We start from the raw sequence: 26,243 nt of genomic DNA, 5'->3' as shown, positions 1-26,243 counted from the left end.
AGCATCTAGTTAAAAATTTGGTTTTTTGACTCTGGTTCAAAGCAGCAAATGGTCTAAATAATACTTGTCTTAAATATGACAGACATCAGTGATCCCCCTTCAAATGAAAGTGAACCTAATGGCAGGTGTATTTGTGTAGCTGACTGCAAGTATTTTGAATATACGGGAGTGAAGGTGCTAATTTCACTGTCTACATCCTTTATCAGAGCCCGTAGAAAAGAAGATGTCCTTTCCCAACTGCATCTAAGCATTATTTCCCTCTGCTGTACATGCAGTGTTTAATGTCTACCCACTCCGTTCTTTATTGATATATTAATTCCTGACTGAAGGGCAGAATGGGAAGGAGGTGGGGTAAGAGAACGATTCAGGAAACACAGAACTCGACATTAGACGTGTGTGGATGTATTTATTTGTTTACTCTTCCAGGGTCCTGGATGAGATGAAGCCACGACATTTCTAGCAGCAGCAGCAGCAGCCCCGAGAGCGGCCATATGATATGTCTGTGTGCCACATTTCAAATCGGCCACTCGGAATAAATTACATTAGAGGCAGTTTCTCAAAAGAACGTGCATCGGTGTGCGTAACTTTATCCGAACTCACAGCGCTGTGAAATCCAGACACTGTCAAATCAGTTTACAGCAGTCAGTCGGCTCCTATGCCTTTTATAACTTGGGGGGCGTCGGCACCGATACTTTACCATGCACGCACGCATATACACATACACACGCATGGACGTCAAGAGCGCGCATGCTTCCACGGCCCCGTGCACTTCTTCTGAATTGCAAATCTGATACCCCAGAAGCTACGCATTATGTGTAGCAAGTGGGCGCAACACGTTTTCTGAATCCGGTTCCGGTGTGCCGACGACACCGATGCCCGTGCCCACAGACTGATCACAGGGCTTTTACCCGAACAGCACCGAATTGTAGCAGCTGAGAGACGAATGCGGGGCTCGTCAAATCCAGAGGATTTCTCACGGCTCACGGACTAGAATGCTCTTCTCTGTGTATCCCCATGAACGGATGACAACCTCCAAACAAACCTATACTGAAAACTTTCAGCTGTCCGTTTGACGCGGGGGTGTTATTGAGATTTCTTCCCCCCTCCTTCTCACCAGATTCAAGAAAAAGGCATCATGCAGGTGCAAACTGTGGGCTAACGTTACTGATATGACTTGCTGGGCGCTGACGCGTTTCATTGTGCCATGACAACCCTGCATTGTCAGATGCCATTTTACTCTGCGCTATCCCAGCGTCTGGAATTCCAACATACTGGGCCTGTTGTGTAATTAGAAGTTCGTGAGGCAGTAGCAAACAAGCTGGTGCAATGAGGGGCTACGCTGTCCAAGACACTGTGCGCAATTTGTGCTGAAGCTTATGGGTCCTGCGTACTCAAGCTCCCGGCTTCCACTTGGAGAGGTGTGCAGCGGGGCTACAGCGCACTGGCTGTCGGCTTCACATCTGGACCGCTTGGCTACTGTCATCTGCGGCCTGTTCGGACCGTGCCCACCCTGAACTTGTGTGTTTTAAGGGGGACTGACTGTGATCTCCTCGGATGCGGATGGTGTCGTGTTAGGGAGAACGGGGGGCTATTAGGCTGGGAGTTGACGTTATAGGTGATCCACTGGAACACCGAGATCCAAAGCTGGACTGGCTGACTACTCGAGAAAAAAACTGCTTATCCCAGCTATGGATTTTCCGTAGCAAAGTCACGCATTTTTAAAGGCAACGCTAGGGTGACACTGCAGTCTTCTCGCCACATCGGTTATTTCGTCGTCCGACAAAAAATAAAAGAGTGAAAGTGGAGTATTGTCCGTCGTACGTATCAACGCAGTGGGATTTCTACGTCTGGCCGGCGTTCCCCCCCACCCTTCCCGCGGTGACGGTTATGGGTCGGAAGCGGTGTGTCGGTGCAGATTGTTCCAAGATGGCGGCCGGGTGCTGCGGGGTGAAGAAGCAGAAACTGTCGGGATCGCCCGGATCAGGGGGTCCCGGCGGGGTGGGGGCGGGAAGCGGGGTGGCAGGAACCGGACATTGTGGCTCGGAGCTGGGGATTGGCTCCTCCGCGACAGTTGCAGCGGCGGCGAACGTGAGCCGAGCCAACGGCCTGGGGGGACCCGGGGGTAACGTTAGCGGCAGTAGTAGTAGTGGTAGCAGCGGCACAAACGCTCTGTCCCCAGCCCCGGCCGGATATAATACATCCGGCCTCTCCCCGAATCTCAGCCCAGGACCTGGTTCGGGAAGTGGAGGCAGAAAAATGGTCGTTTCGGCGGAGATGTGCTGCTTCTGTTTTGACGTGCTTTATTGCCATCTGTACGGATACCAACCTCCGAGAACACCCAGGTTTACAAATGATCCCTAGTGAGTATTTTCTTGTCTGCTGTTGTTTGCTGCATGTCAAAGGCTCACTATGCTATTCTCCCAGAAAATGTATGTGGCAGCACGCTTCGTGGCTTCAGCTCCGGGTTCTGTTCAAACTGTCACTTCGAAACACCCTTTTGCTTCTCGTGAATATACACCGAAAAGCTCGCGAATACAGCTTGAATTGGCCAAGTTGGAATATCGGGCCTTGTCGAAGAGACTGTCTACACTGGCCTGTCGCTAAACTAGCTGACCACTAACGCTACAGCGAATTTGATATAGTGCTTATAAAGTAATCTTTTATGTCACTGGATAGAGTGAAAGGTCACTCTTATATTTCCTGTTGGCACTTTGCGAAAGAAACCGTTTACAGTGCTGTCAGACGAACTCTTTAATAACACTGCTAACGTAAGCTAAGGGTGTTTGCTACTAGCTTTAGCTGTTACCAGCTAGCCACTTAGTCTAAAATCATAGAGGTTTGAACGAAGATAACGTCGTTGACTTTATTTTAGTGTAACACCGATAGCTTCGTTAGGTGAAACATACGACTCAACGTGTTAACTTTTAATATTTTGTATGTTAATATCAAGAATATTTTAAGTCGCCCTGAATGAACTCTGCTTTGCCACATACTAGGCTTAGCTTTGAGCTACATTAGCTTAGTAACGAAGTATTAACAAGCTTTTAGGAATTAAATTAATGGTAAATATGCTGAGAACCTCGGCTACCATGACTACGAAACCAGCCGGCGGGTTTCACAGCAAGTTTTTGTGTAGTGTGGACAAGACCAGTGTAGAAACACATAAAAATACCCGATTTTTGGCACCAAACAACAAAGAAAAGGTGGTGCTTGCTAAGTACTTAGCAGCACTAATCTTTGCTTAATTTAACCGGCGATAAAAGAAGAGCAGTGGCGGCGTTAGATAAATAGAGCTAAAAGAAGCATTCGTTGAACGAGGTGTTTTTTGTATTAATTGTTTAAAAAAAAATCAATAAATGTATGATTCCTGCGCCCTCAACCGAGACATTTTGTCTCCACCTTATGTTATAGCGTCTGGCTTGCGGTTGTTTAACCCAACATAAGCCTGTAAGACGGTTGTTTACATTGGCAGCCCTACCCAACAATTTCATTAACCATTATAAATATAATAGACCAGATGACTTTGAAATAACTTTTTGATCTTGTGTGATCATTACTAAAATAATGAGAAATCTTGTCTTTCCATTGTACTGTCACGTGACACAGAGGCATTCTTATCCCTTTAGACAGACAATAAATTACATTGCTGTATACATGTTGGGTGTATGCATGCTGTGGGTTGTTTGTATCTACCAGCTCAAACGTTCCAGTGTTTATGGAAATCATTACCTACCATGGCAAACGGTCCCCTGTACACACTGCTTTTTGCAAGTGTTTATTTGCATTTATTGTGTTGAATATGCAGAGATGCTGATTTTGACATCTTGACCTCTGAAAGGAAATCCAGCTTGCAGGAATCTTTAATGATAAAAGGGCATCCTCGAAGTCTGTCAGACATTTCCAAGTCTCTCTCAACTGCATGTCAGAAAACTAGGCAGAAATGCTTACACATTCAAATATACAGATTGCTCAAAACTCAGTGGTGGGTGTCACCTGACATGTCTCTGACAAAATAGATAGAGCTTGTTAGGCCAGAGTTTATGTTGCTAGACTTACCTAATGCACAATAAGCTAAATAAGAAATGCATTCTTGGTGGTAAAACTAAAAAATGTTTATTTTTCATATTTAAGTTGTAGTCATTTTTTTGCTCATTAATTCCAGGACTGCACTGACAAATGCAAAAATCCTTCATAAGAGAATTCTCCTCATGTTGGCCCCCATACTGGTCTTGCAGCCTATATAGGTGTTTCCAGTGATGATACACTCAAGCCCACATTTTCTGTTGTACCTCCCAATAAGAGACTATGGAGAAGGAAAAACTGTGAAAAAAAAATTAGTGCAAATTACTCCACAGTCTCTTGTCCACTCTTAGCAAAAAAACCCCCCTCAAACATTAAGCGACATTGCGTTGGTAATCAGGATAAGTGCATCACTGCAAGGAGAGTATGAGTATTTGAAATGCCAGCAATGGGGCACAGACCTTGGTAAATCCCATATTTACTGAATATTTCCGTGTCCAGCAAAGTGTCATGCAGTTTAATAAATGGCGAGTATTTGGTGCTGACTTTCTAAATATTGCAGTAAGGGTATATTCTCCACAGCAGAACAAATTTACTGAAGTGATCATGCAATATTTACATTTGGGAGCCTCTCTTAAAGGCACAAATCTTGTCCATTTTTAACTCTGGCTGGCCAGTCTTTAAGGCTGAGCATTGGGCTAGGGCTTAACCTTCAGATTAAACCCAGACATGTACTCGTGTCTAGGAATGTAGCATGCTAATGGCCACACAGAAAAACTCCCACAGGTTTGAGCAACTCATGGTCTTGGGTGCCCTTGACATGCCCTTCTCTTGGGGCCATTGTCAGTTTGAATTATTTAAATGCTGCAACAATGCTGCTGTATTTGACATGGATGCACTGCTCTGCGCAGTTAGTCGATCAGCTCTGCAAAGTCACATTAGTTGTGATGATATCAAAATTTTGAGGGATAAAAATGTGTGTTCTGAAGACATAAACATGAGTTTGTTGTGTTTCCCGTGCATCCATTTCAATGATCAAACAACATTAAACATTGTCTGCATTTTTTTCTGTTTTATTCTAGTTTTGGATTTACAGCTATTTAGCATCCGCTTTAAATGTAATGAAATATTTGAGTGTATTTAAAATACATTTGCTGTATTTTTACTGCAAGGAGACTAATAAATTATGCCGTCCACCAGCTGCTCCCACAGTCATGTTAGCAAGGCTCGTCAGCTAAATTAGCTGACTAGCTGCTAGCTGACACAGCAGGAATATGGCGTGCTCGTGACTGTGACCGTTTTGTTCAGTTCTTTCAAATCATACCAGACCCTTTAGTCTGGGTGAGGTTAATTTGAAACTCCAGACCGGATGCTCTGTGCCGTTCCTGCATCTGACTTCCTGCCCTCACCATCTGGTTTGTGCAGCTTGACCCGGCTCCCATTAAAAATAGACTCGGCGTGTGTTGTTAGTAAAGCAGAGAGCTGGTTTTGAGATGCATCCATATGCGCTTTGGGAACTACACGCATAGTGGACCCCTAGTAGGAATGAGCAATGTTGAATGGGTAGGCATTGCTTAATAAAATGTTTTATTGGATACAAATTTTGTAAAAGTTTTGAAGTGAAGCAGCCACTGAAATTTAAGGTTTACAATTTAAAATAAATAAATAAATTAAAATGTAGAAATCATGCTAAGTTTCTGAGTGTACTGATCCACTGCGTTACCAGAATAAATGAATAATGGCTCCTTTTTTGACTACATTACCATCTAATGGAAGAAAATCATTCACTTCTGTTGCCAGCTGAAGCCACTTAAACTAGTTAAGTTTTAGTTTTTTAAATGTATTTTATTTTTTTTTAGATAAATGAAACTTCATTGAACCAGGAGTCATTTTGATTTGTATAAAATATCATTTAAATGTTTTCAGATAAAACACACCCTTTTTTTTTTTCTTAGGCTTTGCGCATGTCCAATATTTTAGGAGTGAACTCAGAGATGCTGGAAAAGACTGTTCTGTCACTGAATAATTTGGCAGGGATATAATAATACTGTGAAACCTTTGTAGCTAAACTGTAAAAGTGTCATGCTGAATTTTGAATTGAATGCTGAATTATTTTTATCTGTACTTAGAATCTGACTGGTGGTTTTAATCTGGAAAGAGATCATTTGGAGCCCTACAGTGGCATGTGAGAATATAACTTTACATAATCAAATGACTGTACATGATGCAATATACATATATAGTGTGTGTATATAAAATTTATGTATTTATTATTTTCTTTTCGTTTTTTTACAATGTGAAGCTATAGATGACAAAAAAACCCTTTAAGTATAGTGTTTCAGACACACATTGGACAGATGACAAAAAGGTATGCAGGGTAGATGGGGTGTGTGTTCTTATTTCCATAATTCTCCATGGGCCATACACCCGGTTTTGCATGGTTTTTGCCATGGACATGCCATGATGCCTTCCAGCATTGACTGTTGTACTCAGCAATGCTTGATGAATGTATGCAAACCAAAAGGAGGTGTGTACCTTTTACTGTCCTGTTCTCTGCCTAATGCACTTTTGGCTCCAGTGAAACAGCATGTAACTAAGTAATTCGGTGTTTTTCCACACAGTGAGTCCAATGAGGAATTTAAAAACAAACAAAAAACTTGTGTAGTTGGTTTCTTTTTTCCAGTATGTTTTTTTGTTTTTTTTGTTTTTTTTGTTTTTTTACCCGCTACCATAAAAGCTGGAAAATGTAGTAAGTGTAGAAAATCATTGTTTCAAAAAGAGATTTGGGTTATTCTGTTGTGGCTGGACATATGGCCCAGTGCTATGGGCTAAAGTCTTTGATGACAATTAATCCGTAATAATGTGAGACACTTGTCCCATTTCAGTCCAATGTGAAAAGGTCTGTCTTACTAGCTGCAAAAAACTCGCCGATGTGTACTTCTAATGAGCTTTTATAAGCCCTGAGTAGGCATTTCTCATCTTGTGTAAACACATTAATGTTCAACTACTTTAACACAGTATCTTGTTCGTCTGTTGTTTTTCAGCCCGCTGTTTGTCACATGGAAAATAGGCAGAGACAAGCGGTTGAGGGGTTGTATAGGTACATTTTCTGCCATGAATCTGCACTCAGGACTCAGGGAGTACACCCTTACCAGGTAAGCAAAAATGGGGACTCGCTAATTTGTGCTTCAGAGCTGCAGACCTCTGTCACAGAGAAGAAACATTCAGAAATGGCACAAAATGTTATTAGTGGGGAAAAAAGAGTAAATTGAAGTCATATTGAAGGTTTTTTTTTTAATTCATTTATTTTTTAAATTTCATTTGTGCTGCGTTTTGAGTGGAACTGATGTTTGTCTTTGATTCCTGATCCTGGGGCTTGGAAAATATTCCACAATAATGTTCTTTAGTTTTCCGTAAAGGTTTGAATTAATGACATCTATTTGGGGGAAAAAAAAGTAGTGTGATTAAAGGACAAACATGAACCCTTGAATCCCAGGAATGCAGATCACTGAAGGGTGTAATAAGGAGAAGTCATCGTAGGCTTTTTGGAAAGACGTTAGTTCTTCCCCTCGGTTATCAGATGCCGAACACTGTGGACAGTGTTTTTGCTCCTATAGTAGACTTCCAAACACTGAGAGAATCAATGCCAACATGGACTGAAGCTGTTCTGGAGATACATGGAGGTCTCCTATCTTGTGACCACCTTTTCTTTTGGTATTAAAAACAAGCGACATAAAGATTTACCTTTGTCTAAAGAAGACAAATAAAAATACTGTTTAGGTTCTGAATGTGCAGTGCCACGATTGTGTTTGTCATTTGTCAAGCAGAATGCTACATAACCATTTATGCTCATGCAAAAATGCAGTTGTCTTGTCTCAGTGCAGGTGCCATAACACTGTCCATGCGACAAGGCTAAACAACACGAAAGTGCACCATTCACTAGCAGTTGTTAGGACATTTGTGCCACGCATCACTGTTCTTGAACTACACTGCCTGTGTGTGGTATGTGTTGGCATGTAATCTATCTCCATTAGGATCTTGGATAAGTTTCAACAGCTGGTCTTAACTGCTGTGTTGGTCTTTGCTAGGACGTGTCTGTAGAATGACACTCACATTCACCAAGTCTTAACTACCCCCGTTTGTGATGATTATGAATGACCAAAGCAAAAAAAAAAAGAAAAAGGCAAAATCGCTTAAAAAAGGCCTAAGTAGAGCTGGGCGATATGAGATTTTTTTCATATCACGATATGTTTTTTTCATTTCAGGCAATAACGATATCTATCACGATATAAGCCAAATAACTATATTTGTAAGATTTAAATGTGCCGTTGCTCACAAGTAAAATGTGAAATAATCAGCAGCTTGTTTTTATTTAAATATTTATTTCCCATAATAAGTTCAACAGGGTAGATGTACTTAAGGAACATGAGACTTTTTCAGATAAATAAAAGGCAAATATTGCAAACTACACAAAAGACAGCCGCTAAAGCGTTTAAGTTTCAAAATAGAACAAACGAAACAGACTAAATTGTCAATTCCACTTAGAAACAAAATATTAATTCTAAAAATAAATCTTAGTTTGTTTTACAGAAGAACAGACAAAACTGACTAACTTTTGTCAATATCAAATAAACTGAGAACTAAAAGGAAATTCTCAATCTCTCCTTGTTGTATAGCTTAGCTTTTCAAACAGTTTTAACAGTTACTTTAGTCTGACAAAAGCCGAATGACGAATTAGCGCTTCCAGTCAGAGACTGAGGCTACGTCCACACGTACACGGGTATTTTTGAAAACGGAGATTTTCCGTTTTCGTTTTAAAAAATAATCCCGTCCACACATAAAGGCAGAAATGAAGGAAAACGCTGCTATGAACATGCCAAAGCAGCAGGTGGAGCTAGATTCCTAACCGTGCAGAAATATTGGTCAATCAGAAGTCTAGAAGCCTCGGTGGGAAAAAGTAAACAAAGCTGGGGCATAGAAGCAGAACCGAGTCGTATGTGTGGAGGGACAGTAACTGTGTGTATATGTAAGCATTTAAACACTGCAGAGAGTAGAATTAACAGTATTGTAGAAATTCATTTCACCGAAACAATAACGTGGCGCAGTGTGACGCATGCACCAGTTTATTGTATTTCCAGACTTGCTTTCGGCACAATTTACAGTGCACGCTACTCTGTTTTTTTGTCAGACTTGAAATAGCCGAAATACCTTCACACTACGGAACTTCTATGGCTCTTCCGTTCGACAATCTCTCCGGCATTGGAACCGTCATCTGTTTTCTCTTCGGTCACGCTCGGTTGATTTTTCTAGTCGGCACACTCATTTCCTCCATTACGCGCTGGCTGCTTCCCAAACAAACACACGTGCGGCTTGGCACTTGTGCTGTACTAACAAGTCACGCGACGTGACGCTGCGGCTGTGATTGGTTCGGCTCTGCGCTACTTAATTTGGATTGGCTGACATTATTATTATTATTATTATTATTATTATTATTATTATTATTATTATTTTTTTTTTTTTTTTTAAGAGGACAAGAGCGGCGAGGTCTATCGCGATAGCTTAATTTCTCTATCGAGTAAAAGTTATATCGCGATACATATCGTTATCGTTCTATCGCCCAGCTCTAGGCCTAAGACAATTAAAAAGTGTGCAATCTGCACAAAAACTTGTCTGAGTGGCAAAAGATCAAGAAACCGTAGTGGATTAGGAAATAAATAGATAGAAAGTTGTTGGGAATGGAGCATCTTATGCTAAGCAAACAATCATGGGAAAAGCGTCAGATCCTCCCAATCAATTCAAGAAAGGTGGGGTAATCAGACATATGGATCTTCCACTAGTGTTATCAGTAAACAGTGGTGTAATTCATGTTTTTGGTGAGGCTAAACCACCTTTTACTGGTTTTTGCCACTGTGGAAAGCAGCAGTGCTGACCTGCTTCTGTTCCTTTGACATCCTTGTAGTATATACAGATAAATAGCTCATATAGAATTAAAACCTGTCAGTTAGCTTGTAAATGTTAAATATGTTCAGGAGATGGCTTTTCCTTTTCCTCAAATAGTCTGGTTTCATGAAAGGCAGTATCCGACATTCAACATGGCTGCAAGTATGCTTTATTACAAGCTTGTGCACTTGTATCCCCACTCCTAAATAGGCTTGGTTTGTTTATGGCCAGTCGTAGAAGAGAAGTTGAGTCACAACTAAACGGTGCAAGTGGTGTAACTGAGACTGCCTCGATTATACTCTGTTGTGGATGCGGACAGCTGGAGACCCGATGGCTAAATAGTCGTTCCTGTCATACTCCTTTGAAGAACGCCACCTGAGGTGCATGTGCAGTTGATACATTGTAATGTAAATTCTCTGTGGACAAGTCAACAAAAACAAAACAGGCCGGCTGGCCATCCGAATGGGTCTTCACATTCACTGTCTGATGAGGAAATTTATATCACACAGACTTGTGGACATGGAAAGTCCACTAGTCGTCTCCCCCCCCCCCCCCCCCCCCAAAAAAGACAAAAACCCCCCCAAAACAAGCAAAACATATTTCATTCTGTTGCAAAGTGTGCTACTATATCTGTTACATACCAGCACCCTGCATCCCTGTGCTGAGTCACCTCTTGTAATGCTGTTTTGCTTTTGTACTTTGATGTCTCCAGTGCCCTTAAAGACAGCCGCTTCCCCCCTATGACAAGGGATGAGCTGCCTCGCCTCTTCTGCTCAGTGTCTCTTCTCACCAACTTTGAAGACGTCGGTGATTACCTTGACTGGGAGGTAAGAGATGTTATTTGCTTGAACATGGCTGAGCACAGGCTTTTGCCCCCGCACTTTTGTGGTGCTTTGCAGCTTTGATGCAGACTCACGTGCATCTCATTCTTCAAGCTATTATTGTACACGAATGTGTCCACACGTTATTTCTGGGTTTGTCACTTGAAGGCATACCCAGCATTCTTGAAGTGGCAGCATAGTTCTAAAGCATTGTATTTATAAAAGAGAAAAAAGTCTGCTTTAAATTAAAGTTTTCTGGCTTTCAAAATTGGATTAGTTTGATTGGGTGCTGTATGCTTTTCCAAAACATCAGTAGATGTCTTTACCAGCTGTTATCTGTGAAAATAAATATGATTTGTAGCTACAGTTTGATCAATAGTACCATTTTTTAATTGTAGTTTTAATTTCCAGCAGAAGACTGAAAATTAAGAATAATATGTGAACAGAAATGAGAATATCGTGTAATAAACTGGAGCTTCAACCATGCAGTACATTGCATTTAGATGAAAAATGTAAAACGGATTCCATCATTAACTTGGAAGTGCATTTTGAATGGAATAACCTGTTTCTCCACAGCTCTGTCTTCATTGGATGAAGAGATTTATAGGGATTTATTTTTGTGCCTGTCTTGAATTCTAGGTGGGTGTTCACGGTATTAGGATAGAATTTTTCAATGAAAAAGGATCAAAACGCACCGCCACCTACCTACCAGAGGTTGCAAAGGAGCAAGGTAAGATCTTCTTGTGCCTCTAACAATATAGCTTCCTCTGCTTTTAATAAAGACTGAGTTGTATTGAACAGAGTAGGGAATATGTGGAATTGCTTTTCACTCCTTTTACTTTAACTAGGTTGGGACCACATTCAAACCATAGATTCCTTACTACGAAAGGGAGGTTACAAAGCTCCCATCACAAATGACTTCAGGAAGACCATTAAGTTAACCAGGTAAGATTACATTTAATTGATTGAATTATCTAATGCTGAAACATTAATGCGTCACTGCTGTACTCTGTTCTTGCAGCACACTTTCATTTAGATCCTTTTACCTGACGTGCACAAGGCTTAACAGAACCAGCACAAATAGTTGTATACGTCAGTGTGTCTGGATGTACCTATGTGCATATGTGAAAAGGCATATGTTGAGTCTGTTGATTAAACCTTTTGTGGCTCTTGAGGAAACTATGTGCAAATGTTCCAGGAACTGCCATGCCACTTTTGTTGAGGCTGAAGTGAGACAGTGGCAGGCAAAAGAAGAAAACCCAGGATGTAAGAGATGGGTGTAACCACAGTGACATCACCCTTTTGTTATGTGAAGTAATGGTTTAAAACCTTAGCTCAAGGGGCTTTGTCCAAGGGTTTTTTGTTTTTTGGACAAAGTTTCAGCTAACACTATCAAGCTGCATCCAGTTACTGTGGCTAGCTGCTATTTACTCTTCAGTAATATAAAAATCAGGATCATAACTTCACCAGTAATGCATTCTGCCTTGCACTAGGCTATAAAATATTTAGATGTAAATATAAAATATTAAATATATTCTGGTATAAAACTATCAGTTTGCGGTGACTCATTTGCTTTTAGAGCTCCCATTAACCTCCTAAAACCCGAACTCTTTCATGACATGCATTTTGAATTTTTCTTTGCTATTTGGATTGATTGGGACCTGATGAATGTAAAAACAAAGAATTAGCAGATTTATTTTTTTTAACCTAAATTTTGTATTTTCTTGTAGAGAAAAATGTAGTATTTTTGGTCTAGACATCCCAAAATGTGATGTTCACATATGCGGACACCAGGTCCTAGGAGGTTAAGTGAAATTGAAATTTCTGGCTGCAGTTTTCGTTGCTACTTCGTGGACACTAAAAAAAAAAGACTCTCCTCTGCTTGAATATCCCTTCTTGAGGCCACATTAGCCCTCATTAGCATAACACAGCTAAAGTCCATATTGTAGACTGTATTAGCAGACTGTATTAACAGAAGTGCTAGAAATCTGTAATCTTTTAATGGCCAGCAAGGGTTGACCCCTGGTGGCAAACAAGACCAGTTGTACTGAAATATATGGAAAGATGTCCCTGACTTTCCTCAATCTGTATCCTCAGTAAATATCTTCCTGTTTGGTCTCAGTTACTAGTTAAAAGCCTTGCTGAATATAACAGGATGTTCATTTAGTAACTTATGGTCCCCTTTAGTAAAAAAAAGAAAGTTAATGTATGGTTTACTGCAGTGTGTGCGCTGTCTGTCTCTTTGAGTGATACTGATGTCTGGTTTCAAAAAGCTAAGATGGCAACAGTGGAAATGCTGAGCTTGAAGTTTAGAAAATGTTCACGTTGCTAGCCAACGTGTGATGCACATTGCCTACATCCATCTTTTATGTAAATTTTGTTTTAAACGTAATTCTTTCCAGGAAGTTGCATCATGGTTATTGTATGAGTCAGGTTTAGTAAAAGAAATCACGCATACAAGTAAAGTATCATCTGTGGGCCTGCTGCTTTAGTTTTGATAGCTACTGAACATGCAGCCTATTTTAGTACTGACACTGGACTGTATATGAAGAGCAAAGTGAGAGTGATCATGACTCTCCTAACACTGGATTAGAGCAGTTAGCCATCACAACACATCTCTTTTTGTCCCCAGGTACCGTAGCGAGAAGATGACGATGGGCTATGCAGAGTACATCGCCCACCGCCAGCACCATCACTACCAGAATGGCATTGGGCACCCTCTACCACCCTACAACCATTATTCCTGACAGCGAGCCGCATGACCAATCATTGGACCTCTCCGCGGACCTTTTCCCAGGAGAGCCCGCCCCCTCCTGGTCTAGCTATTTCTACTACTGTACCATTTTATGATGATAGTTTCCGTTGCCATGCTGGCCGTCTCCCAGACGTTGACATGGCAACGGGTGGCAACGAAGCGTTATTTGATTCTGACAAGAAATCCACACGTTTCCTTTTCTTTGCCTGTGGTTACGTTTTTGCAGCATATGTATTCCTATATCTGAAACCCCCCGTTCATTCATATTTTTGGAAATTTAATCAAACGTTAGATTTTATTAATCTTTTCAGCGAACCTAATCAGGTGTTTAAGTCTGTGGATGGAAGGAAGTCTCTTCGAGTGGATTAGTCTCGCGCTTCTGTTGTTTAAGCTTTGCTACAATTTTTACATTTACTAAGAATTTTCTTTTTTTCTTAATCTTTACGTTAACCTACTCTTAAACATGTAACACCATGTAGCAAGGCAACTGCAGTTTTCAAAGGCTGTCGTCTCTTCTTGATTCCTCTCAAAAAAACAAAACAAAAAAAAAAGACTGAGGTTTGTTTTAGCTTGTAAACTCTTGTAGTGTTGTAGTTGGAACTATGTATTGGAATATGTATACTCCAAAGTATAGATGGTAGGATTGTGGTGCCTCTTGACCAGCTTTTGCTGGCAATATTTATTGATTGAGCTCACAATCGTGTGTGTGATTTCTGTGTGTGGATATAGACATTGGTCTGCCACAAGACAAAAAACTAGTAGAAATTGGATGATACTTAAAGATTCCCCTACAAAAGAGTTTGGAAACCTCCCCCTCTGAGTATTTGTAGTGTTTTGGTGTGGAAGCTCTAAACCATGAACAGCTGTGTCCCTTATCGGTTTTTGTTTTAATCATTTTTTTTAACTTCTTTCAGTTTAAAGTAACTGCTGGAGGAAGCCATTTTGTCCAGGGATAATCGTGTCACAGTGATTTATTAATAAACAGTGTAAAATTCTCTGCATTGGAGAGGGGGAGCGGGCACAACTACAGGTCCCTACAGAGGGGAGGAAAAACACCCCAAAAAGCATGGCTGAGTAATACTTAGATTTAAGTTGAACGTATGTGTTTGTTTCTGAGTTTACTGGCAGGGAGTCACTTGACAGGGACATGCTATAACTACTCAAAGCCATAATGTCTTCTCTCTATTCCACACTTTGTAGTCCGTTGTTTGGTTTTGCATTCTTTAACCTCTGGTAGATGTATCAAGTCTCCAGCTTCTGAATGCAAAACCAGTTTCGAGACAGACCGCATCACTTGATATACTTGTCAAACCAGGTGGGTTTAGTCATTTGCTGAATGTGCTGCATGTTGCCCACGCTAATGGGGAAAGATTGTCTCGTCTCTTTACATTATAGCTAACAATGGTCACTCGTCCACAAAGTATTATGTATCAAAGCTGTCATTTTGATCCATTGAAGACGCACAAAGGAAGTGATCTCATTACCATGTTTGTGTCATGTAGACGTTCATGTCATTGTGCTGTTTAGAAGTGCAGCCAGTCAACGTAGTTGTTGAAACTGCACTACTGCCATTCTGCTCCGGTACTTTAGTGAGATCCCATTGATCCTGTTTGTGTGTCCACGGCGCTAGTAACGTTTTTGTCAGCTTGTATGGGCAGTCAGGTTGAAGCAAACACAGTTGAATTAGTTGGAACAGATTCTCTGCACGGGGCTCAGTGGCTCGCAGTCGAGGTCTACGTATATATGAAAAAGCCTACACATAAAGACTCAACAAGCCATCTCCCATCCAGATATTTACTTGCTGTGAGTCTCATCCGCACACACACCTGGATAGTTGGCTTTACTTGTCAGAACGTTTGAGTCTTGGAGGATCGTCGTGCGGGTCGCTTGTTTCGGGTTTTAGTTCGCTAACTGGAATTTTTGAGAGGTTCTTGTTACTTGACCAACATCTTTCTTTGTAACAGCCTTTACTAACTGACAGGTATTTTTTTCTTTATGCAAAAATGTCAAGGGCTTTTGGCACTCCATCCACAGTAACCCGAAATGACCCAGATTTCAGTTGTGTTGCCTTAAATGAATGATTTAAAGAAAGGAAAAAAAACAATGGACCAGTAGATGATGCCCTGAGTGTCCCTCTGTCGCTCTTCTCTTTTCCATCATCACACCACAGCGTAGGAAAGAGCCACATGACGTTTTCCTGCTTTAGAATGCCAGTGCTCTCTCTAAGAGGGCAGCTGGATGCCCGCAGCCTTCAGTTTTTTCACCCAGCTGGCGAAAAAAAACAAACCCAACCCCTGCTCTTAAAGGTGACGTCAGCCGCTGTGGTGTTCAAACTGCGTCTCCTTGTACACTACATGACGAGGAGGAACAGCCAGGTGGTCATTTCCTGGTCCATTTAAACACAGCACAACCTGAATTTTTCTGCTGCAAAACCAAATTGACCATGCTCTTTTACATATGTCTTTGTATACACATGCAATGTATTTTGTTGCATGTATGTATGAGTATGAGACCTATGGTTTTATCCATGATATGCTTGATCTATGGCTTACACACTCTTATTAACCATTAAGAGATTTAAGACAAATATGGTGCTATCTGACCTCATATTGGGGTGGTCACAGCTCGTGACTGGTCATGCGGACTCATTGATCATATCATACTTAAAGATGATACATATAAGATTTTCTCTTTAGTACATTCCTGTGAAATGAGTCATGACGGCACATTTTAATACCGAAGTATGATAGTCACCAATTCATACAGTAGCCCCCAGCAACCTCTGCTTTCACGAAGTTCACTGTGGGTTATTTTGGGATCAATTCCCTATGGGAAATACGGAATATAGTGAAGAAGGAAAAGTCCCAGAAGCAACACGTTACAGGGGCTATGGAATGTACTGTCTGCGGTCGTCATTACAATTTACCAGTGATATATTAAGAGAAAATCTTACATGTTTTACCTTTACTATCCTTGATATATGCAGATCTGTTCAACAGGTGTTTTTATTTTGTTTGTATTTTGTTTGTTTTTGTTTAGTTTTTTTCCTACCAGTGCAAGTCAACACCCCTTGCAGGTTTGAAAGGACAAGAAGTCACAAGTTAACCTCATTCCCCTTGATCGCTCCCTACACTGTGGCCCAGCCTCATGGCCTAGTTTGTCAAGGTGTGTGATGTATGTCGTTCGGTAGATGGTGACAGTAGTCGTGGTCGTCTTTAGCCTCCTCCTGCAAAATTTGATGCTGTTTTTTTTTTTTTTTTTTTTCTTCTTCTTCTTCTTCTCCGTTTTCTTTTTTTTTAAAAGAAAACAACAAATCCTTAGTTTTTCTTCTAGCTGCTGAATCGTTTGACCTCCTCAAAGAGTTTGAGTTGTTGACTAGTGAACGATCCTGGTTTTTTTTTTTTTTTTTTTTTTTTTAGCCACGTTGAAGGAAAGCATCTCCTAAAATGGGACGGAGAGTTAATATTTTACGTAAGGACACAGAAAACAGTCCTGCTTCTGTACTGGTTTAACTGTTTAAAGCATTAATACCTCATGGGATCTTATGGAACGACATTTGTAGTTTGTCTGTAGCAGATTGTGTTTTGGTTCCATACCAGGGTTAGAGTTCAGCCTCAGCATTCCTTGCGTGGTCATTCTCATATTTCGTGGAATGCTCAAGCTCGTGTTACCTTCGTATGTTTGACTGAACCAAAGATGCCAGCGGCCATGCCCAAATGCTGCTCTTCAGGCCTGGCTTCCTGTCCTTCCAAAAAAACAAAAAAAAAAACAAAAAACCCTGCAATTGACAAAATGTTTTGTCTTTTTTTTTTTTCTTTCTTTTCTTTTCGTTTGTTTTAAATGTGCGATTTTTCTCAACTGTCTTGACTTAATAAGCAACTCAATTTTTCAATGATTTTTTTTCATTGACTCTATCTCTGAAGCCGTAATTGGCCTCAAGGATGGTTAAAAATGGTTGCAAGTTGTTGTTACTTGTTTTGTTTTATTAATATTATTATTATTATTACTATTATTATTATTATTATTGCTATAATTTTCAAAAATGAAAATCCCATGGTGTGCCTCCTAGCTTTATGGGTTTATAAATGTTTTTTTTCCCCCTAAAGACCAGCAGTTATACTTTGTATGAACTATGGATTTATTCCTTATTTTTTATGCCATTAAAGATGAAAAAGCCTGTTTTCTTTACTCTGGACCCAGTAGCTGCACTGGTATACAATCGCACTGATAGATGAATTTAGAAAAAAAGAAGAAATGAATCAATAATAATAATAATAATAATAATGATAATAATAATGACAAAAGAAATAAGAACTACAATAAACTTGTGTTTGAGAGTTTTATTATAAAAAAAAAAACCTAAGAAAAAAAAAAAGGAAAATGACTGTTTTTGTACATCAAAATAAATTCTTTTCAAAGGAATATTTTGGATCTAGTTTCAAAATTATTTTAGTGGTTTTCTATGTTCTGAATTTTTGAGACACTGACTTCTTAAGACGTGTCACTGTACAAAATGACTTTTTTCTGTTGCAGTGGCCTGATGGGCTGGGAGGGTTACCTGGTGTAACTCCTCATACCAACTTTTATTTCATTTCTTTAAAAAAAAACAAAAAAACATTTTGGATCCTTGTTTTTTTCCTTCTGCTTTAGTAACTTGACAAATTGTTGATGGAATAATATGAACTGGGAACTTCAAATCCAACCCCTGTAGAGCTAGACCCTTCCTTTTTTCCTATTGAATAGCTGTTAGTGTGACAAGACTTGAAATGGGCATTTATTATGATAGTATGACTCAATAAAAAAAAAAAAAAACCATAAAAAAAGAAATTAGCAAAAAATTGCAAAAGACAAGTGTGGGGAGGGTTGAAAGAATATATATAGATGGGTTATCTGAGTATGTAAGCAATGGCTGTGAAGATCATGTAGTTTTAAACATTGTTACCTTTTAAAATCATTTATTCAATAAAAAAAATTACAAAATCAACTTGAAAGAGAACGTGTCATTCTACTTTCTTGCAGCATGTACACTAAATTAGCTAAACTAACCTCCAGTATCTTCAGCTGACTGATGGTGGTCTAAACTTTATATTACACCTATGCATTATGCTGTTTGGACAGTTACAGTTTGTCCTGCTTTAATTACGTGTTGAACTAATGTATGCCTAAACATTTATTTTTCAGGGAACATGGTCCAGTTTAAAGGCAGCAGCATGGGCAAGAGTCCGGTTAACTTGTATGGTCTTCAGTAATGGAGCAGGATAATATTTGGTGTAATTGGCAGAACAATGTGATCCCCCGTGAGTGTTCTGGCATCTTATTTTCTTTTTAAACACCAAATTTGCCCTCAGCAATTCTCATTGTTTTGCATTGTACATGGAGGTTTCCCCTAATGAAAACTGTGAATGGTATGTTTACTAAGAGCACATTATGTTTCCTTTACCCTTGCTGTGATGGGGTGGAGGGCAATTTCCAGGCAAATCCTCAAAAAACAAAATCCATGAGATTCACCACAGTGCTGGAAACATTGCTCTGAGATTTTGGTCCATGTTGACACAGTTGTTGTACACACATGATACAAATCTACTAATGCTGCGGATCCCAACGCTGCTCTAGTGCAGGGGTGGGCAATCTCAGTCCACGAGGGCCGGTGTCCCTGCAGGTTTTAGATCTCACCTTGGGTCAACACACCTGAATCACATGATTAGTTCGTTACCAGGCCTCTAGAGAACTTCAGGACATGTTGAGGAGCTAATTTAGCAATTTAAATCAGCTGTGATGGATCAAGGACACATCTAAAACCTGCATGACACCGACTCTTGAGGCCGAGTTACCCCATTAAGCCATGACTAATAGCCTGAACCCTTGATATAAGACATGATGGATTCATGCTTTCACTGTTAACACCAAATTATTACCCTACCATCTGAATGTCGCAGAAGAAATCACGACTCACCTGAGTAGGCAACGTTTTTGCATTCTTCTGTTGTCTGCACCTGTGAGATCTGTAGCTTCTGCTTTTGCTAGCTGACAGAGGAGTAGTGGCTCATCTGCTTCAAGGTTTGAGAGGCTGTGTGTTGATTCTCCTCTGACCTCTGGCAACAACAAGGACATTTTTAACCCAGAGAACTTCTGCTCACTCTTTCAGGCCATTCTCTGTAAACCCTAGAGATTGTTATGTGGGAAAGTCCCAGCTAGATCAGCAATTTCTGAAATACTCTAACTTGCCAGTCTGGTACCATAAGCCATGTTCAATGCCACTTAAATCACCTTTCTTCATTCTAAAGCTCAGTTTGAACTTTGGCAGGTTCTCTGGTCCATGTCTACCTGCCTGTATGATTGGCTGTTAAGATTTTGTCGTTAACAACCAGATGACAATGTATACCTAATAAATTGGCTGTAAGCGTATGTGAATTGGCCCTTTAAATTTTGATCACATTTCAATCCCCCTGTAGCCTCATGTTAGTATGCAGTGTTCTATCAGTGCTTTTCTATAATTATTCAAAATGACTTCAGGCAACACATACTTTTATGATGTTTGGATTAGCAATGGAGCATGCTGGGTACATGCTGAGACAATGGGCTAAATGAAGATGTGATATTTCTGGCTCCAATAATTTAACGCAAAACTGGGCCATATTTGCATTTTGCAACCACTAGGCATCGTGAAATGATCCAAAGCTCAAATTATCAACACAATCATAACTGCTTTTTTAAAACTTAAGTATTTCCCTGAAGTCCTGCTGTGTTGTACCAGGGTGTAAAGTTCCATCTTTGCTAGGAAAATGTGCGCCAGATCACACTTTAAAACCCAAGAACAATGTGGTAATCATAAAATCAGAGCCAATCATGAGGCAGATAGATTACATCAGAACGCCACTTCAGGTTTCACTCCCACCTGGCAAAAACAAAACTTTGGGGCTGCAGTAGGCATAGTCTCACTATAACTGGCCAGTTGAAGGCAGGAAAAGTGTAGTCTGGTCTCATAAATCTCTATTTTCAATTCAGTTCAACTCAGTCGTATTTATATAGCACCAAATTAAAACATCAGTCACCTCAAGATATATTACAAAAAAAGAGAAAACCTCAGCAATAAACCCCGTATGAGTGAACACTTGACAACAGCGGGAAGGAAAAGCTCCCCTTAACAGGAAGAAACCTGTGGCAGAGTCAGGCTCAGGGAGGGGGAAGCTATCTGTGGTGAGGTGAGGAAGACAGGACAATAGACACACTGTAGAAGAGCCATAGATTAAAAACAACTAATGATTAAATGCAGTGCAAACTTTTTCAAAAGCCTAATTTTAAAAGCAGATAATTACTGTTGAAGCATCAAGATTTAGCTTCAACAGTGCAAATTCATTGACTGTGCCTTGTGCTAACAGTGTAGGCAGGTTATGGTGAAATGGTGCAGGGTTTTCCTGGCAGACTCTGGCCCTTCAATACCAATCAATCGTGGTTTGAACGTTATTACAGTCCACACATGCTGAATTACTACTCTGTAAGCTTTTATCTTTTAATGAATACCTAAAGCAGGGGTGTCAAACTCAAATACACAGTGGGCCAAAATTCAAAACTGGAACAAAGTCGCGGGCTAACGTTAATATTTATTGAAAAAAAAATCTTCCTCCAGATATAAGAATGAATCTTTTCTTATGGACTCAAACAAGCTTTGCTGAAAAACTGAATATGGAACAAGCAAAGCTTAATACTAAACAATATATATATTAGCTGTATAATACCAGTAGACCAGCTCTAATAGTAATTTGGTATGGCTTCGCGGGCCAAATGTAATTAGGCTGTGGGCCAAATTTGGCCCGCGGGCCAGAGTTTGACACCTATGACCTAAAGCAAGTTAATACATCATGTTGTCTTCAAAAGGTCTCACGAACATACCAGTGAATTCACTGGACTTTAATGTCCTCCCCACATGTCACAACATGTGAATCCCTTGAATATCTTTGGGATGTGGTATGAATATTGTACAATCTGCTCAAAACTAAGGATCCTTTGAGCAAAAGGAGCCTCTACCCAATATTAGCATTATGTTCCTAGTAAAGTGTTTAACAACGACTTAAAGATATCTATCTCAAAAATATGTGCCACCAACTTGATACGCAAGGTGTAAATTGAAACTGTGTTGTCTTGTTCAAAGCATGTAACAGCTGGTTGCTTCAACATTAAGAACAGAAAACTTGACAAACGTGGCATTAATGTATTGTAAAGCTCACAAATACACAAGTATTATTTTCATAATACACTACTGTTGGCATCAGTTTGTCCAATCTGCATGTTTTCTTCATGCTTCTTCAGTCTCTGCATTCTCTGGGTTGCCACCTTGTCATGGGCAGGGAGCTTGCGTGCCATAGGGACACTAAGAGCTGTGCCTTTTATGGTCACCCATGATGGACAGGTTAAAGGGTAGGAGCTTGGAGCAAGGATTGATTCCAGGTCGAGACCCTTATCCTATAAAAATTATTTTGAAACAGAAACATCAATGGTAGGAGGTGGTCCGTGTGCCTCCACCCTAGAGAGAAGGGTTACATCTCCTGTGTCTAGGTGCGGCTTGCCCCTCTGAGGGCGGGGGTACCTGGACCTGGGATATAGAGTATGTTTGGGGAGTGCGACTGTCTGTGCAGTGTCTATTTGTGTCTGTCTACACGTTGGGTGAGTGCCGAGTATTTGGTTGTGCATATGGGGTGGGAATGCACGTTTGTGTCCGCGTGCGCCTGTTCGTCTGTGTCTATATGTCAGGTTGGGTCTTAGACTCAACCTCTCTGGGTACATCACAGGCCCTCTAAAGTACGGAGGCCTATCTCCCCTCACCACACTCCCTGCCGGTGGCTGATGCCCTCAGACGTTGGTGTGTTGGTGGTCCTTGTCGTCTTGGGCTGGGCGCTCATGTATTTACCGGCTCACTCCTGGTGGCCGATTGGCGGGGCCTGGCGCCTGTGGCCTGGCTGGTGGGATGCCCTCGGGCCTCTGGGCCTGAAGCTTGGTCCTCTCTGGCACAGCTGGCTGCCAGCAGAGCCCGCGGGCACGCCACTGCAACCCCCTCTGGCCTCTGCTCCGTAGCTGCGGGGGGACCTCTCCTTTGGGGCTCTACTCAGCTCTTCCCAGGAGGGTGGCACGGTTCCCCCCTTTTGGTGGTCCTCCTCGGGTCCTTGTACTCTGGGGCCTCTGGATATCTGGGGCCTGGATCTCCTCCATACCTGCTTCATACCCTGGTGGACGGGGCTATGGCTCCCCAAACTCCCTAGCAGATCGTTACATGGAGAAACCTTTGGAATACAAGCATGCTGATCCACACAGGTATGCACACAGGTGTACACACGGGTGTTCACAGACGCGGACTAGAGCTTTCTTGGCTGCTGCCTCAAAGCACATTGTGCGCTGTCTATCTTGCGTGCTGCACAATAGCGTTTAATATTTAGTATCTACTGTTATCTACTGCTAGCTAGTTTATTGTGATGGTGCTGTTTTTTATTATGTTGCTCTTTTTTTGTTTGCTTTCTCTTCTGTTTTTTTTCTCCATACACCTGATCCATGTGTTTTTTTGTTTTTGTTTTTGTTTTTCTTTCTTCCCCCCTTCTCATGTCTCTTCTCCCCTTTGGTTTTCTTTCTCTCCCTCTCTTTCTTTCATTCTTTCTCCCTGTCCTAACCCCCAGTCATGTCTGTCCCGTTTGTAGCAACCGAAAATAAAATAAATTCATAATTATAATAAAGGTCAATCAAATGGACCAATATGGCAAGGCCATGATGATCCACTTGGTAAAATAAATCTGCTTGGCATCTTTCTTGGCCTTAAGACAACAATTCTGATCGCTAAAGATCCAAACGGGACACACAAAAAAAAAAGAAACATCAATGGTAGAAAACTCCAAGACTCTAAGATGGGCATCTGAAGAATATGATGCTGTGTAATGAAAGCCAGGAGTTCTTGGAAGCCACAGGACCAAACACTCTTTCTCTGACACCCTAATTCGTGGGATATGGAAGACTGTGTACCAGAGTGGGAAGACTACACCAACAGGAGTAGAAATGCAAAAGTACAACATGACCCTGCTTGGAATGAGTGAGAAGATGATGAGGTTGGATTGGGCACATTCTATGGAATCCAGAGCATTACCAGAGAGGCCCTGACATAGAACTCCTCAAGGGAAAAGAAAGAAAGAAAGGTCAAGCTACACCTCCAGGCAAACTCCCAGAAAGTGGGCCTTACTTGGAACCAGCTAAAGGCAAAGACTCTAAATAACACCCAACAACAGATCTTGTTGATGGCCTGCACCCTATGGGATGAAGGGCTGAAACATGCATAGCTAGTAACAATTTTGATCTATCCGACACTTCAACTTCAACTTGGACATGTAACTACCGAATTTTGTAGAAATAATTAATACTCCACAAGAATTTATTGAAATAGCATGGCAAAAATGTTCACTTTTCTCCATTTATTCAATACATTATGATGAAATACCAACAAAATGATTGACATCCACATTAGCTTTGGTTGCACTTGTATTGCTCTATAACAAGCTATCAGTTTACAATAAGTCAGAACGCACCTGTTTAGCAGTTAGGTCAGTACAGCTAGCATGACTAGCCTTTTAATGCAATTATTTTTAACAGGATCCAGTACAGTGCAAATGTCTGGAGCCCCTCTCATTTCTCTATATTTTGCTCCAAAGGACACACTTTCAATTTTTTTAAGTGGCCTAGAGCAGCAGTTCCCTTGACTTTCTGAAGGTCTTTTTTTGGACACGGCTTTTCTTTGTACCTGACCATTTCTAGAGGAATGTTTTGCTGACCTATTAATCCCTCAAGCATAAAAAAATTCGAGGGATGAACCAGTGTTGTGCCTAAACTTAACTGACAGCTTAGCAAAGAACCAGCTTTAATTTTATCTTTAGGTGCTAGCAACCAGTCACAAAAACACTTTTGACAGGCACAAAATTGTATTTGTACACTAAGGTGATTCTGAGCATGGTGTGCAATGTCTCCCTAGAAACTGAGGAAACTGGACATTACAGGAAACAAGAAGAAGTGGTAGCATAAATTCTGTTCAATTCAATTTTATTTACATAGCACCAATTCAAAACAGCAGTCACCTCTGGCACTTCAGCTGATCCGTCTATGGTTTGTTGAAGCCACATGAGAGCTGGTCACATGCGTAGAGCGGCCATGGCAGTAGTTTGACTTGAAACGACTACTTTAAATTCTAAATTTTGACTCTGACTTTTTCTCAAAATTAACAATAATATTATTTTTCCTTAATCTGGCCATAATACTCCTTTGTATCTTTGAATGTCCTTCGATGAGCCGGGAGAACTATTCCTAAAGGCTAAAGAAATTACAAGAGAGCTTGTCTAAAAGAGTTCAGGTTGTGCCTAACAATGTATTTCCAAGTATGTTGGCACATTTCAATAAATCCCTGCACTGATATCCCATTTTCCTTGCAAACTGTAAAGAAATGTGGGTCAAGACTTTTGCATAGCACTGCATATGCTATAATTTATACTAATTATATATAGGAAATACAAGTCAAACTAAGCATCTCTGCAATGAGACATAAAAGCAGCGCTATGCAGTTCTCTCTGTTGTAAAATGCATGTAGAATCTACACTATATTTAGAAAGTGGATATCATTATTAATGCATCATCTGACAGATTTCTATATTTGTGTTCTCATGAAAATAAATCAAAAAAAAAAAAAAAAGCAAATGTGTGTGTGTTAGGGGTTGTGTGGAGCTGTGAACATAATAAGAGATTTCACATACTTGCTCTACTTTTCTACTATTTCTCCCACCGAAATGTCTGAGCTGCACTCCCGTCACAGTCTGGGCAGGTGTATCTGAAAATACTTGTTACATGACACTTTGGGGCTAAGAGCTCAGAGACAGTTGAGTGGCTCAGTCTGCTGCCTGCATGTAAGCACACGTGAACCCTGGCGTGAGGTCAAATCTGTCCGACACATCACATTCTCTCCTGAGTCTGCCTCCGGGCTTCCATCTGCCAGAATAAATGATATCGGTGAGTGAGGGAAATTAATGGTGGTGGTGTAAATGCAAGAAACGCCACCTCTTTCAATTTCTCTTGGATTCATTTTCTATAATTCGGAGCAATTATTATACGTCATGTGCCAAGAGTTACAAAACGTGCCATCGAGTTCCGTAATCAACCGTAACAAATCAAAAAGTTCCCTCCTTGGCCGAGCAGTATGTTACTTTGCTTACCAGTATTTCAAGGAGAGCAACGTGTATTGTAATCCAGCGTCTCTTTGCAGCCACTGCGGTGGTTTTAGATCAACCTCCACTCTTGACTGTCTGGAATCATGAGGTGCTACAGGCCCGTGAAGACTCTCTGCAGCTCACTTCAGTCAATATGCTGCACTTAAAGCTTTTTACCCTGTCTGGCCTCAGAGAGAACAGCCAACCGTAACGTACAGTGCTGAGGCTTGAGTGCTCATGAGTCATGCTGCAACTTGGCAGCAAACGGATTTTGTAGTATATCTGAAGGTCTTATTATCTGAAGAACAGTTTGACAATTTAGGACAAATTCATTCCCTTCTTGCAGAGATGTAAAATGAGAAGAAATGAATTTTGTGGTCTCCCTATTTAATCTTAGCCTTCAGTTGGTTTGTGATGATGGCTTTTTAACAAAAAATAAAAAAAAAATTTTTCCCTAGTTTGTAGCTACATGAATTGAGACTTTGT

General features: G+C 40.7%; 1 protein-coding gene across 1 annotated transcript; it reads left to right on the top strand.

The window, feature by feature from the left end:
* The first annotated feature begins 688 nt into the window (after positions 1-688).
* ammecr1 (AMMECR nuclear protein 1) lies at positions 689-15,333 on the top strand. Its single transcript, XM_026181819.1, has 6 exons — positions 689-2,360; positions 7,065-7,175; positions 10,673-10,787; positions 11,421-11,511; positions 11,630-11,726; positions 13,414-15,333. The coding sequence occupies exons 1-6, from the start codon at positions 1,888-1,890 to the stop codon at positions 13,526-13,528; spliced, it is 1,002 nt and encodes a 333-aa protein (XP_026037604.1). The 5' UTR covers positions 689-1,887; the 3' UTR covers positions 13,529-15,333.
* The last annotated feature ends 10,910 nt before the right edge of the window (positions 15,334-26,243 follow it).

This window comes from Astatotilapia calliptera, chromosome 10, assembly GCF_900246225.1.
Source record: "Astatotilapia calliptera chromosome 10, fAstCal1.2, whole genome shotgun sequence".
NCBI lineage: Eukaryota > Metazoa > Chordata > Actinopteri > Cichliformes > Cichlidae > Astatotilapia > Astatotilapia calliptera.
The sequence above is the reverse complement of the archived record's forward strand: the minus strand, read 5'-3'. Positions and strand labels throughout refer to the sequence as shown.